The sequence below is a fragment of the Mustela nigripes genome, chromosome 6 (assembly GCF_022355385.1).
Source record: "Mustela nigripes isolate SB6536 chromosome 6, MUSNIG.SB6536, whole genome shotgun sequence".
Classification (NCBI taxonomy): Eukaryota; Metazoa; Chordata; class Mammalia; order Carnivora; family Mustelidae; genus Mustela; species Mustela nigripes.
In genome coordinates this window covers 37,744,334-37,757,170 of record NC_081562.1, presented here as the reverse complement: position 1 = coordinate 37,757,170, position 12,837 = coordinate 37,744,334, and the positions used below count along the sequence as shown (strand labels likewise).

The 12,837-nt window shown below is 37.2% G+C and overlaps 1 protein-coding gene and 1 long non-coding RNA gene across 4 annotated transcripts in view; one reads left to right on the top strand and one right to left on the bottom strand.

Moving 5' to 3' along the window:
- The window catches only part of LIN7A (lin-7 homolog A, crumbs cell polarity complex component), a 124,031-nt gene extending 122,898 nt beyond the window's left edge, over positions 1-1,133 (bottom strand). The window contains exon 1 of the mRNA XM_059402404.1: positions 698-1,133. Coding sequence (XP_059258387.1) covers positions 698-779 — 82 coding nt within the window. The 5' untranslated portion in view covers positions 780-1,133. The remainder of the gene's footprint in view (positions 1-697) is intronic.
- LOC132019390 (uncharacterized) overlaps positions 1-12,837 on the top strand; it is a 52,665-nt gene that overhangs the window by 693 nt on the left and 39,135 nt on the right. The window lies entirely within an intron of this gene.

Sequence of the window (12,837 nt, the reverse complement as noted above, 5' to 3'; positions counted from 1 at the left end):
GGAAAGAGTCGGGCTCGGCGGCAGCGACGCTGCGCCCCCAGCCCGGGCGCTGCTGCCGGTGCTCCGCGTTGCCCTTTCGGCCGAGGGCAGCTCCTCGCCGCTGCAGCCCCGCCGCCTTGCGCCCTGGCACAGGCCACCCCGGGGTGCGCCTCCTCCGCCCCCGGGCGGCCGCCTGAGCAGCCACAGCCCTACCGACCTTCGTTCCCCCGCGCCCGGACAAACTTCCTCCCTCTCGGGCCCGCGGGCTGCGCAGGCTGGCAGGCGGCTCCCTCGCCAGGCTTCCCCGGTCTCCGGCTGCAGGCGCCCTCGCCCGGCGTGGCGAGCTTCCTCCCTGCCCCTCTCCAACCCCGAGCCCCGGGCGCCTACCGGTCTCTGCGCCTCCGCTCCAACAAAGCCGGCGGCCCGGAGGCGACCGGGCGAGGGGCTGGGAGTGGCAGCGGGGGCGCCAGAGCCCGGCGGAAGGCATCCCTGGGCCGGGCGAGCGCAGCGTGCAGGGACAGTGGGGACGTGGCGGGCAGAGAAAGGGGAAGAAAGTATCCTGCTCTCCGCGCGAACGCCTTCTACGCTCGTTTTCGCTCGTCCTCGCTCGCCCTGCTGCCCCTGCCCGAGCGCGTCCGGCTGTCCCGGTGGGAGTTGGCAGGGGCAGAGAGGGAGGCAGAGGGGACGCAGTGGCCTGGCGGGCGAGCCGCTCCCTTACCTCTGTCCAGAGTGAGCGGCTGGACCACTGTCAATGTCGCCATGTCTGCCGTGGGAGCCGAAGTGACGCTCGGCTTCAGCATCAGCAACCGCTTGTAGTGAGAAAAAGAGGAGGAGATTGGGGGCGGGGGTGGAGAGGGAAGACGGAAAGGAGGGGGAGGAGGGGGGAAGGAGGGAAGGTGGCGGTGGTGGAGGAGAAGAAAGCTTGGGTGGGTTGGCAGCCAGATGGAGACGCAACTGTTCCGCGGCGGGCGGACCTTCAGATGCGGCGTGAAGCTGAGCAGGTAGCGGAGAGCGGCTGCCTCGCCGGCTCCGGGCAGGAAGGCTGTGCCCTAGAACTTTGCTATTCCACCCCAAGGAGCGCCGGATGGGTGCAGCCGGTGTGTTGCTCTCTTTCAACTTTCCACTCAAATAAAAACCGTCAGAGTCTTCGTGCGTCTCTCGGGATGGAAGAAGACCGAAAGGGGATGGGGGGAGGGAGGGAGGAAGGAAGATGGATTTTTTTTTTTTTTTTCAGATTAAGAGAAATTGTCAACCCAGTAATTCCACCCCTTAGAAAACGCTTCTAGTTCAGAAATGTCAGGATTTCATTATAGTTGCTGTTAATTTCTGTTAAAGTGTTTTTTGGAATGTTGAGGTATAACAGTATCCAGGATAACGGACCTAAGGCCAGTGTTCCGTCACTAGGTCTCCCTTAAGGACCCGAGTGTATTGCCTAGAAAACAATATATCTTAAACACAAACTTTTTTAAAAATGGTTTTAAATTAAAAGACACACACACACACACACTCACACACACACACAGAAATTTCTGTCACTCAGTTTGAAAAACGTGTACCTAGCACTTTGGGGGGTTGATTTATTGCCACTGGTTACTAAGACTTGCCACTCGCTGATTCATTGACGTGTGTGACAGGAAATAAGCTAGGAGGGTTCCATGCCATGTGCTGTGGTCTCACTTGGGAGTTGAGGACAGTTCCTGCCTTCATGTAGCCTGTGGTCTGGTGGGAGATAATGTTATTAAAAGGGTCATTTTAGAGTCAGTTGATCAGGATTCAGTGACTAGAACCTTCAAATACTGGTTGTGACCCCTTCACCTCAACAGATGGCTTCCACTATCCTGCCAGTGTAGGGACTTTCATTTCCTGATCCAGAAAAATAAGAGGCGTATAGAAATCTTACATAAGGAGAAAGGTGATGGCTATGGGTTCAGGATTGGAAATGACAAAGCTGCCTCCATCCCCTTCTCTATGACAAAGCAAAATTGTTTGGGCTAGCAATATATTCCTAAAGGCAGACGCTGTTTTACAGCAAAATATTTGCATGTAATTTATTTCATTGTCTTCTAGTTACAATGTGGGTGGTTTCTGAAGATCTTTTCCATCCCATTTTTTACATTTGAAAAAAAAAAAAAAAGGCAAGATTTCACCAATGATTTGAGCCAGTCAAAGATGACTGGCCATACACCAAGTAGATCCTAAAGACGTACTTAAAATAGTAGTTCAGTATGCCTATATTTTCATTTAGTATTTTAAGAAAGAACTCTGATCTTGAAATTCAAGTCTTAGTTATGGGCTCTTCGGAAATCACATAATCTCCCACTGATCTCTTCTCCTCATCTGTCAAACAGAGGAATTAATAACCTTCCATCTCACTGAGATTTGGTAAAATGAGAGCACTAATTCCACTCTACAATCTCAGTTTTGTGAGGGTCTAATGATATGTGCATGTGACTGTGCTTTGAAAACAATATATACATTTACTCATACAACAAACATACGTCCCCCCTGAACCGTGAGGCAAGCACTATGCTAGGGGCTGACAACACAAAGGTTAAAGAGATGTGGCCCTTTCCCTGGACAGTGCTCAGTCCAGGTTGGGAGACAAAAAATGAGCAAGCTATGAGAATTCCATGCAGTAAGGGCTCTAAGCAGCATAGAAAGGACAGGAAGAGGCAACAATTCTGGTTAATTATCATTATTCACATCCCCTAAATCAAACAACAGAAAAAAAGTTATATTGTAACAATAAACAGCAGAGCCTGTTCAGTGGATTTGCACAAAACATCAAACCTCATTCAATAATTGAGGATGAAAGGAATATACAAATCCATTGGTCACTAATGCAGTACTTTTAACAACATACTTTATTATGAATATGTATTTGAGCGGCTTGATTCATAAATCTAAAAGCCATAATTGTAGCTATTTCAACACAAATCCCAGATTGTGAGGTCTAGGAAATGAGGTTTTTGTCTTTTTGTTTTCTGATGTATACCCAGTACCAAATATTTTAGAGCATGTTTCTGGACTTATACCTTGAGCTCCCTAATTGAAAATTTGCTCTGCCATAATCTCTCTATGTTGACTTTGTAGAGTTTTTATAAGGATTGAAAGGAAAAGTAAAAGCACAAATTATCATTTATTCATTAGTTATTCTTTCTAGTAGTGACAAGTTCAATAGGTTTAGCTTATGTCTATGTAGGTGTGGGAAATTAATAAGAAACACTGCATATCTATTAGAATTTGTTTTTTTATAGAAGATGAGTAACTATCCTCGATAGTATTTGTGAGTTTCTACTTTAGATATGCAGAGACATTAGAAAAGTTCCATGCCCTCTTCTTTGACATCAGGAAATGTGATCATACTTAGCTCTCATGAATAATTGCCTGGACCACTATTGTACTAACCATAGTATTCCATCATGGTCAATGTATTTGATCTATTTGTATGTATTTTGTTTTGTTGATTGTATGTTAATCAAGGAGTTGTTAAAACAGGTAATTACACTTTTGTTTTAGCTATTTGTTTACACAATCACTACAATTTTTCATTAAATTATATATAGTAATTTAGTTCAGCAGTAACTATTTTCAATAGAATTCATTACTTCAGTAAATACTTATTGAGCACTTAATATATGCTAGGCTTGGTGCTAGGTTGGTTTCTCTCTCCTCTTTGAAGCCCAGAAAAGTAGATATTGTTATTCCATTCAATAGATAAGTAAACTAAGGCTCATAGAGGTTTAGTAGCTTCCTTAAGAATAGTAGCACTCAGATTCAAGAGCCCTGTGCTTTCCACTAAGAACTACTATACTTTATTTTGTATTACTGAAGATTTAGGGAGTTAAATAGGCATAAAAGATTTAGGGATTCCAGCATTTTATTATATATATCTTATATATGTGCTACATTATATATATAATATATAGAATATATTTATACATATATTTACATATTATATGTGTAATGTTACATATTACACACATATACATATATGTGTGTGTAATGTGTAATATTACATATAATATTAATATTACATATTAATATTAATATTACATATAATATTAATATTACATATAATATTACACATATTACACACATATACATATATGTATATGTGTGTAATATATACATATATGTATATGTGTGTAATATGTAACATTACACATATAATATATAAATATATAATATATATGTAATATAGTACATTATATATATATATATATATATATCCTTTCTCTTTTTTTTTGTTATGACTCAAATTTTTGTTGAGTTATCCTCAAAGAGAGGAATGCATGGAGGAAATTTAGATCAAAGAAGAAAAGAACTACAATGCCTCTTCCATTCTATATCCATATAGGTTAATATTAAAATGACTACCTACTTTGCAATATAAAATCTGTTCTTGCTAAAATTCATTCAAAGCCACATTAAGGTAGGTTTCACTTAATTGAATCCTTCTGAATTATATGACAAAATCAAGAGAAGTTTTGCATAAAGAATTTAGTATACCAAGAGAATAAGTTTAGTTAGATTATAAGTGGAGTATGATAAGCACAGTGTCATATGAGGAAAATAGCACTTACACACGGGAATTCTTTCAACTTTAGGTGTTAGAAATTATTTTTGACTGATTGAAGATATCACATTATCCTCCTTAATTCTCACAGCTTTGTCAAAATAACACTACATTAAGATGAAGTGCCAACCTATATTTTGGAAAATAAATGTTTGTGTTATTTTTTAAAAAACAGCATAGAGAATCTTACTATATTCACTTAATCCTTGGATCTGTTTTGATAATTACTTATTTGTTCATTGAACAATTAATGCACTTACTTTATGCTATGCAGTGTTCTAGGCACTGGGATTTTGCAGTAAACAAGGAAAAGCCCTGTTTTCACTTGGCATATGGTCTGAAGGAGAAAGAAAGACAATAAACAAAGTAATAAACAAATAAGAAAGAGATCAATTAGTGACTAAGTATTGTGCAAAGAATGAATGATTTGATGACTGAATCGGGTCTAGATAATGTCAGATAATATTATACAAAAAATAGTGACAGGGAGAAGAGCATCCTGAGAAGCAAGAGAGCCAAGCCAAGGATGGGAAAGCACACATAGTGTGTGTTTGGGTTAAATTTAAAAAAAAAATGCTATTTAATTTGGAGAAAAAACAAAAAAAAACAAGCCACAAGAGGCCTTTGAGAATCAGGTTGTGAAAAATAATACAATGACCAGAAATGTACTGAAGCTCTCCATGAGTTACTTTGTGCCCATCATAAATGAAATGTACCAATACAATCCAGGGCAGGAAAAAAAATTTCTATTGTAGTATCCATAATAAAAATTAAATTAGAATGAAATGCAGAGTTACTAATTCAGAGTTGGATGTTAGGAAAATTAAAGATGAAATAAAAATATATAAAGTCAATTCTAATTATTTTTTATTTCTTTCAAAAGAAATAAGAAAGAACTTTGAGAGACGGAAATCTGAGTAATTATTCCTCAGTGGTAGGGTCTTATTTGCATTATTTTACATTACCAGTTATCTTGGAAATCATAAATATAATAACTAACTTTTTCTCTGATTCTGCCCTGGGAAATCACACATATAATAATTCCAAAGTCTTTCTTGTACTAGGGTATTTTATTTATGCCTATTTAACTCATTAAATATAAAATGATGTTTCATTTTGAAATGAGCATTTTTCTATTTTCATAGTTAGAAATTATGATTTATCTTTTTATAATGAAATTTAAGTTCACAGTTTACAATTTTTTTTCTTTATGCACCCCAATGCCATATTTACACCACTGACAAAGCCTAAGAGATTTAAGAGGGGCAAGATAAAATGATTTTTAAAAATGATACTGGACTCCTCTCTCTCCCCCATTGACTCACGAGTCAAATATTTAAAGCCCACAACCTTTAGTAAAGGCTTAATAAAAAGAATTATTACCATACCATACCATACTATAACATTTTTTTTCTTTGATAAGAAAACTTAACAGAATAAAGATATTCTTTTAAAAAAATTTTTTATTTATTATTATTTTTTAAAACATATAATGTATTTTTATCCCCAGGGGTACAGGTCTGTGAATCGCCACATACCATAACATTTAAAAAATTTAGTATACTCAATTTTGAGTGGACAATTATGTGTTTTACCAACAGATGTTCAATATGTCCTTGCTATTCACCAGTCACTGTTCTATGGCTGGAGAGATCTGGTGGTAATCATGGAAGAAGTCCCTTTCCTTATGGAGCTTAGTTTTTATGAAGGGAAACAGAACAAAGAAACAACAAACCAGATCATCCTAGGTAATGGTAATGACCACAAACAGTGGTACGCTAAAACCTGCTGACTCTGTTCCCAAGACGCAATGACGTACATGCTGTCCCAGCATCACTTGTGGAGACATCATGTTAGATTGACCAAGGCAGGAGCATTTACACCCTGCATATGGGCAGATGCTATATATTGAAGTTTCCTTTTTTCCCTCTGGAAGGTCAGTCGAACATTTACCAACACATCACAAAGTTCACAAAGCAAGTAAAATAGGAAGTTGTAATGAAATATGTAGCAGGGGGGAAGGCCACTTTAGAATGGTCAGAATAGGTCATATTGTACTTGATAGATTTTTTTTTTCCAGAAAAACTTTTTTTTTAGAAAAACTTTTTTTAAAAGATTTTATTTATTTATTTATTTATTTATTTATTTATTTATTTGACAGGCAGAGATCACAAGTAAGCAGAGAGGCAGGCAGAGAGAGAGGAGGAAGCAGGTTCCTTGCTGAGCAGAAAGCCTGATGTGGGGCTCAATTCCAGGACCCTGGTTTCATGAAGTGAGCCAAAGGCAGAGGCTTTAACCCACTGAGCCACCCAGGCGCCCCCAGGAAAACTTTTTAAATGACCCATCTACCCTGTGGTTGATTGAGTTCTGGCTAGGAGGCTGGGCCTCAGAGAGAGTTAGAAGGAGACATTCAGGTTAGTATTGAAGAGTTTATAAAATATCCAGACAGGAAATAGGAGCATCAGTGAAACAGCAAAGAATTAATTACAAAATGAAGCATTAACAAGAATAATATAATTTAGAATACTATAATATAGAATGCTATAATTATAAATTATATATTATATATAATGTTTATATGTAATATATATTAAATATAAATTATATATTATTAATATAATATATAATGTGTTATATATTATAATTATAAATTTGTGTTAAAAGTATACAGAAAGAAAGGAAAATCTGTATTCTGCAAAGGCTTCTTGGAGACAATTTACATTCACTTTCAGAAGAAACTTGGAGGAGGTTCCTCAAAAAGTTGAAAATAGAGCTACCCTACAACCCAGCAATTGCACTATTGGGTATTTACCCTAACGATACAAATGTAGTGATCCGAAGGGGCACGTGCACTGGAATGCTTATAGCAGATGTCCACAATAGCCAAACTATGGAAAGAATCTAGATGTCCACCAACAGATGAATAGATAAAGAAGATGTGGTGTATATATATACACAATGGAATAATATGCAGCCATCAAAAGAAATGAAATTTTGCCATTTGAGACGGCGTGGATGAAATGGAGGGTATCATGCTTAGCGAAATAAGTCAATCAGAGAAAGACAGCTATCATATAATCTCCCTTATATGAAGAAGTGGAGATGCAACATGGGGGGTTTGGTGGGTAAGAAAAGAATAAATGAAACAAGATGGGATCGGGAGGGAGACAATACGTAAGAGACTCGTAATCTCACAAAACAGAGGGTTGCGGGGGGCGAGGGTGTGGTTGGGTTATAGACATTGGGGAAGGTATGTGCTATGGTGACTGAAGTGTGTAAACCTGGCGATTCACAGACCTGTACCCCTAGGGCTAATAATATATTATATGTTAATTTAAAAAATAAAAATTAAAAAATAAAATAAAATAAAATTTTTTTAAAAAAAGAAAGAAAGAAAATCTGAACAGATCTTCCTCCCTGGAGCGTTTTCTCTAAAGGTGGGATCTTACAATCAAAAAAAGAAGAAGAAGAAGAAGAAGGAGAAGAAACTTGGAGATATTTTCTTTCTGGCATGTAGATAATAAAACATTATACCTTTGAGCGGGAAGATACTCATTGCAATTTTGAATCAAAGGATGGCTAACTAAGTGGGCCAGGATCTTCTCATGAGGAACTAAAGAAAAGGGTGAGATATGATCATTCTAATAGAGCATCTTTGTTGTTAGAGAATTTTACCATGGGGAATGGAGAATGCTGTTACCTCGATCCTTGAAAAGGACACTAACTATGGTCAAAGCTTGTTTGTTTTGGGGGGCTTCAATTTCATTTAAAGTAGGTTTTTATGGAAAAGCATTTCAATCCTGACTTTAAAAAAATCCAGCTCAACTTACTTCTTTTTCTCTAATTTCGGTACTATGGAATTAATTAAGGATATTAGGGAAAAACATATGAAAAGGGCATCTTTGAATTCTTCCCAGATTAAGAGACAGTCCAGTAATTGAGGCTAGTAACAGAATTTATTGTAGGTGTCCTAAAGGACACATATGTCAGTAATTAGCAAGTTAGAGAGCAAAATGTAGCATTAACAGGAACGGCACATTCAGAAGAATTCAAAACTCTCATTTTAATCTTCCAGTGCTCAAATTTAAAACAAAAATTAACAATTTTAATTGGTTTGCATTTATTGAAATTTCTGCACCCAACCCAAAGCATTGTTATTTGGTTTTGTTTTTTTGTTCTTTAACTTATCAACAGGATCAAATTACGTTCTTTTAGAGTAAGTTCTTCTCTCTCAATTTGTCTACCTTCCCTGCCTCTCAGGTCCTGGATGAGCTCTTACCCACTTACCCATCTCAGTGGATCTTCCTGATACTTATAATATTATTTTGCCTTTTCCTGAGTCTGTGGTTATAAGGCAGATCTGCCTCCTGAAATAGTGTCTCTGAGAAATTTCCTCTTTCAAAGATTTCTTCATTTTACTTCTTGCTGAAAGCATTTACTCACATAATAAATCTAATTATAACTTCTATTTTGGCTTCTTGTGGATTTAATAGGATGAGAAAAAAAAGTGAGGTAAATAAAGATGACTTTAACTCTGAATATCTTCAGGTTCCTGTCACCTGGAAATTTGTATCGATCAGTGGCAAATCAAGCCAAACAAATATTTTTGGCAGATAAATGGAGAGAGGAAACAAATCTCTACCATTTTTATCTAAGACAAATCAGTAAACTAGTCTATTAAATATTTTATATAGTTTACATATTCTTCTCTTAACAAGTACTTTTGTTTTGAAATTTTAAGTGTAAGTCAATGCACACGGAGAACAACTCTCAAAAGGTATTACTCACTCATTGCAAGCAATATATGTTAACAGGAATATTTGTGTGTGTGTGTATTCTTCCAGAAATTTTATATATGTATGTATATATATATATATGTATGTATATGTATATATGTGTATATATGTATATGTGTGTATATATGTATATGTATAATATGTGTCTTACATAATATTTTAATTTATATAGATACATGCACTTTTTTTTTTAAGCTCAAATAGCACAGGATGCTTGGGTGGCTCATCGGTTAAGCATCTGCCTTTGGCTCAGGTTATGATCTCAGGGTCCTGAAACTGACTCCCGCATCAGGTTCCTTGCTCAGCTGGAAACTTGCCTCTCTCTATGCCTGCCAATTCCCACTGCCTGTGCTCTTTCTCTCTGAAAAATAAATAAATAAAATCTTAAAAAAAAAAAATAAAGCTCAAATAGCTTTACAGCATATACCATATTTATGGGGCACCTGGGTGGCTCAGTGGGTTAAGCCTCTGCCTTTGGCTCAGGTCATGATCTCAGGGTCCTGGGATCCAGCCCCGCATCTGGTTCTCTGCTCAGCAGGGAGCCTGCTTCCCTGCCTTCTCTCCCAGCCTTCTCTCTCCGCCTGCCTCTCTGCCTGCTTGTGATCTCTGTCTGTCAAATAAATAAACAAAATCTTAATTTATAGTATATACCATATTTATACCTTGATTATTATATATACACATTATAAAACATTTCTTAAGTACTTCATAAAATTCTATTGAAATAGTCTTATATAGGTATCCTTTCAGGCTGTTTCTAGGTTTTTGCTATGTCAAAGAGAGCTACAGTTCACAATCTTTAATGTTTACATCATCATTATGAATGCAAATTCGACTCAGGTACAGCCTTGTACTTTGGTATAATCCAGGGCTAATGTGGCCATTTTTAATGATATCCTTCCAGATTGTAATACCTATGGCCATATTATTCCTGCTCAGTTGTAAACATTGTATCATACACCAGTTGATACCGTTTACCTACAGAAATGCTATATTCAATTGAATTTCTGAAACTTCAAATGACAAAGTGATTTTTTTAAAAAGGTTGCCATAGACTGAGGATCATTATTCTGTTTTAAATACGTGGTGTGATGCATCACCCAGCAATTCAGGAAGTCAACGATGATTACCATAATTTTCAACTAAGAAACTAACAGTACATATGTCTAAAGCAAGTTAGAAATTAAAGACCTAAAAATCCACTTGTAGATGTTTTGTATTGAAATTTTCATTTCCATCAAATAAAAGGAGGTAGGAACACAATGAAAACACAAGGAGATGTTTAAGTACCTTAGTTTCCAAATAAAATAACACCTTGATTAGAAACTGGAGAAAAATCTAAGTAAGATTTAAAAGGAAAAATAATATTCTTCTATTAATTGCCCTTACTAGTTAGTATTCAAAGGAGTATTTTGAAAAGTTAGTGCATGTAGTGCTCTCTACTGGTCTTACGTTTATTGCAACTACAATCAGTGTCAAATGTGGTTGCAAAAATCATGTCTGTTTAAAAGGGATACCAGTATTTTTATTTTAATCTCTATCTGGTTTCCACTTTAGATGTGTGTGTGTGCGTGTGTACATGTATGTGTGTATGTAAATACTCATTCTTGAATTTCTATAGTGAAGTTAGTTTTGAACTTTGCAGATGAATTGCTGCCATACATTATCACAAACAATTATATAATAAAAGGCGAATATGGGAAAATGGATGTGGAGCTTTAATGTGTGGCGTGATTTTTTTTTTATTCTGTTAATAAGCAGTAGCAATATCTAAGACACTTGTTTTTCCCTGATTCCTGAAGAGCACAGGGAAAGGTCTCTCAGGAGAGGGATGGCTGTATATATGTGCAATTCACAGTAAGCAGTGACTGCCACCATGGTCTCTTTCCTCTTTTCCCTCTCTACCATTCCTTCTGGAACCACTCTGCAAATACCAAAAAAAAAAAAAAAGGCATATTGGTGGTTCTTTTAAAGCTTAGGAGAAAATTTCATCACAAGTACTTATGCAAGCCATTTGTTTCAGAAGCGTTTGTGTTTGTGTATGAGAGAGAGAGAGAGGAAAATATATTCATCCATCCATTCATTCCATGGTTTCATGTCAGAATTACTGTGTGCTAAACACTGATGATAAAGTAGTTTTCAAGGCCACCAATACCCTACTGGAATTATTTGTATTTGTCAAATTATTTCTCAATTTGAAGTTGTAAATGCTGTTAAGGAAAATCCACGGTACAATGGGAGTCTCTAACCTAAGCCAGTCTGGGAGTTCAGAAAAAAACGTCTCCAAAAATGAAACTCTTATGGCATGTTTAGGGAGAACCCTGAACATATTTCAGTACTTCTAAGGGAGAAGTAGCTTGCAGAGATGGAAGGTTGAAGATACAGGAGAAGTATATGGATAGTATATGGTTACCAAGAAGACAGGAGTGGATAAGAGGGACCCAGAGAAAAGGTGGCAAGACAGGCCTTGCTAAGAGGAGGAGAATTCCTTCCCTGGAGCCGGGAGATGAAAGACTAGACACTGTTGCAAGTAGGTCTGTAGAATCTGGGAAGAGATCAGCAAAGTTCCCTGTGGAAAGCTTCTGTGATTTCAATGATAGAGGAAACAAGACCATGTGCTGAGATAAAAGTGGTTCTGGGAAGGGTAGAGACTATCTGAAACAACTATTGTATAAAGTTGAGAAAAGTGGATCAAGGTCCAGGTTTAGTCAGTGTTTGAGGGATTTTTCTACTCCTGAGTGCACTGATAATACCTGCATCAGGTAAGGTCTTCTGATCCTGAATCCCTTCAAAGCCAAACTGTGGATTCTGTGAATGGCTTTGTAAATTACTCTCTCTAATGTTCCTCAAAGTAAATCATAACACTCTATAGTTTAGCCATTGTTGAGTGTCCTTATTTCCCTCCTGTAGCACTGTGCTGATCTGGGGAAAATCATCTTTTTTATCATGACGGTCTGACTGAAGAAACATGGCTGGAGGGAACACTCTCAACTTTGGTGAACTTCCTGGCCAGGATTTTCCAATTGGGCCATTATGTGTCTGAAGCAATACATACTAATCCTAAATTTTCTTTATTAACATTTTGTAAATTGTACTAAGCCTACTAAAATATTTGTTTGAAGCTGATCTCTTTTTTCTTATAGTTATTTGATTTTACTTAGTTAATACATGTGCTGTTACTGTATTTTGGTCTGTACAGAGAGAAAGCAATTTAGTTATTTTTTTAAAAAGACAGCATTGATATTGACATATATATTATTGAAAAGTTGCATCCACTGATATCTGTTTCTCTAGAGCCCAAATAAAATATAATAATATTTTGGGGCCATAAAAGATGGTAAAGAACATCCAATCTAACCAACACTGATAAATGAGCTCCAGAGAGATTACATCAACTTCTCAAATTTTCCTAGCTAGTGACCCAAATCCAAGTGACAACAAATCCTATGCTTTTTATATTATGCTATTTTGTAATACTAGATT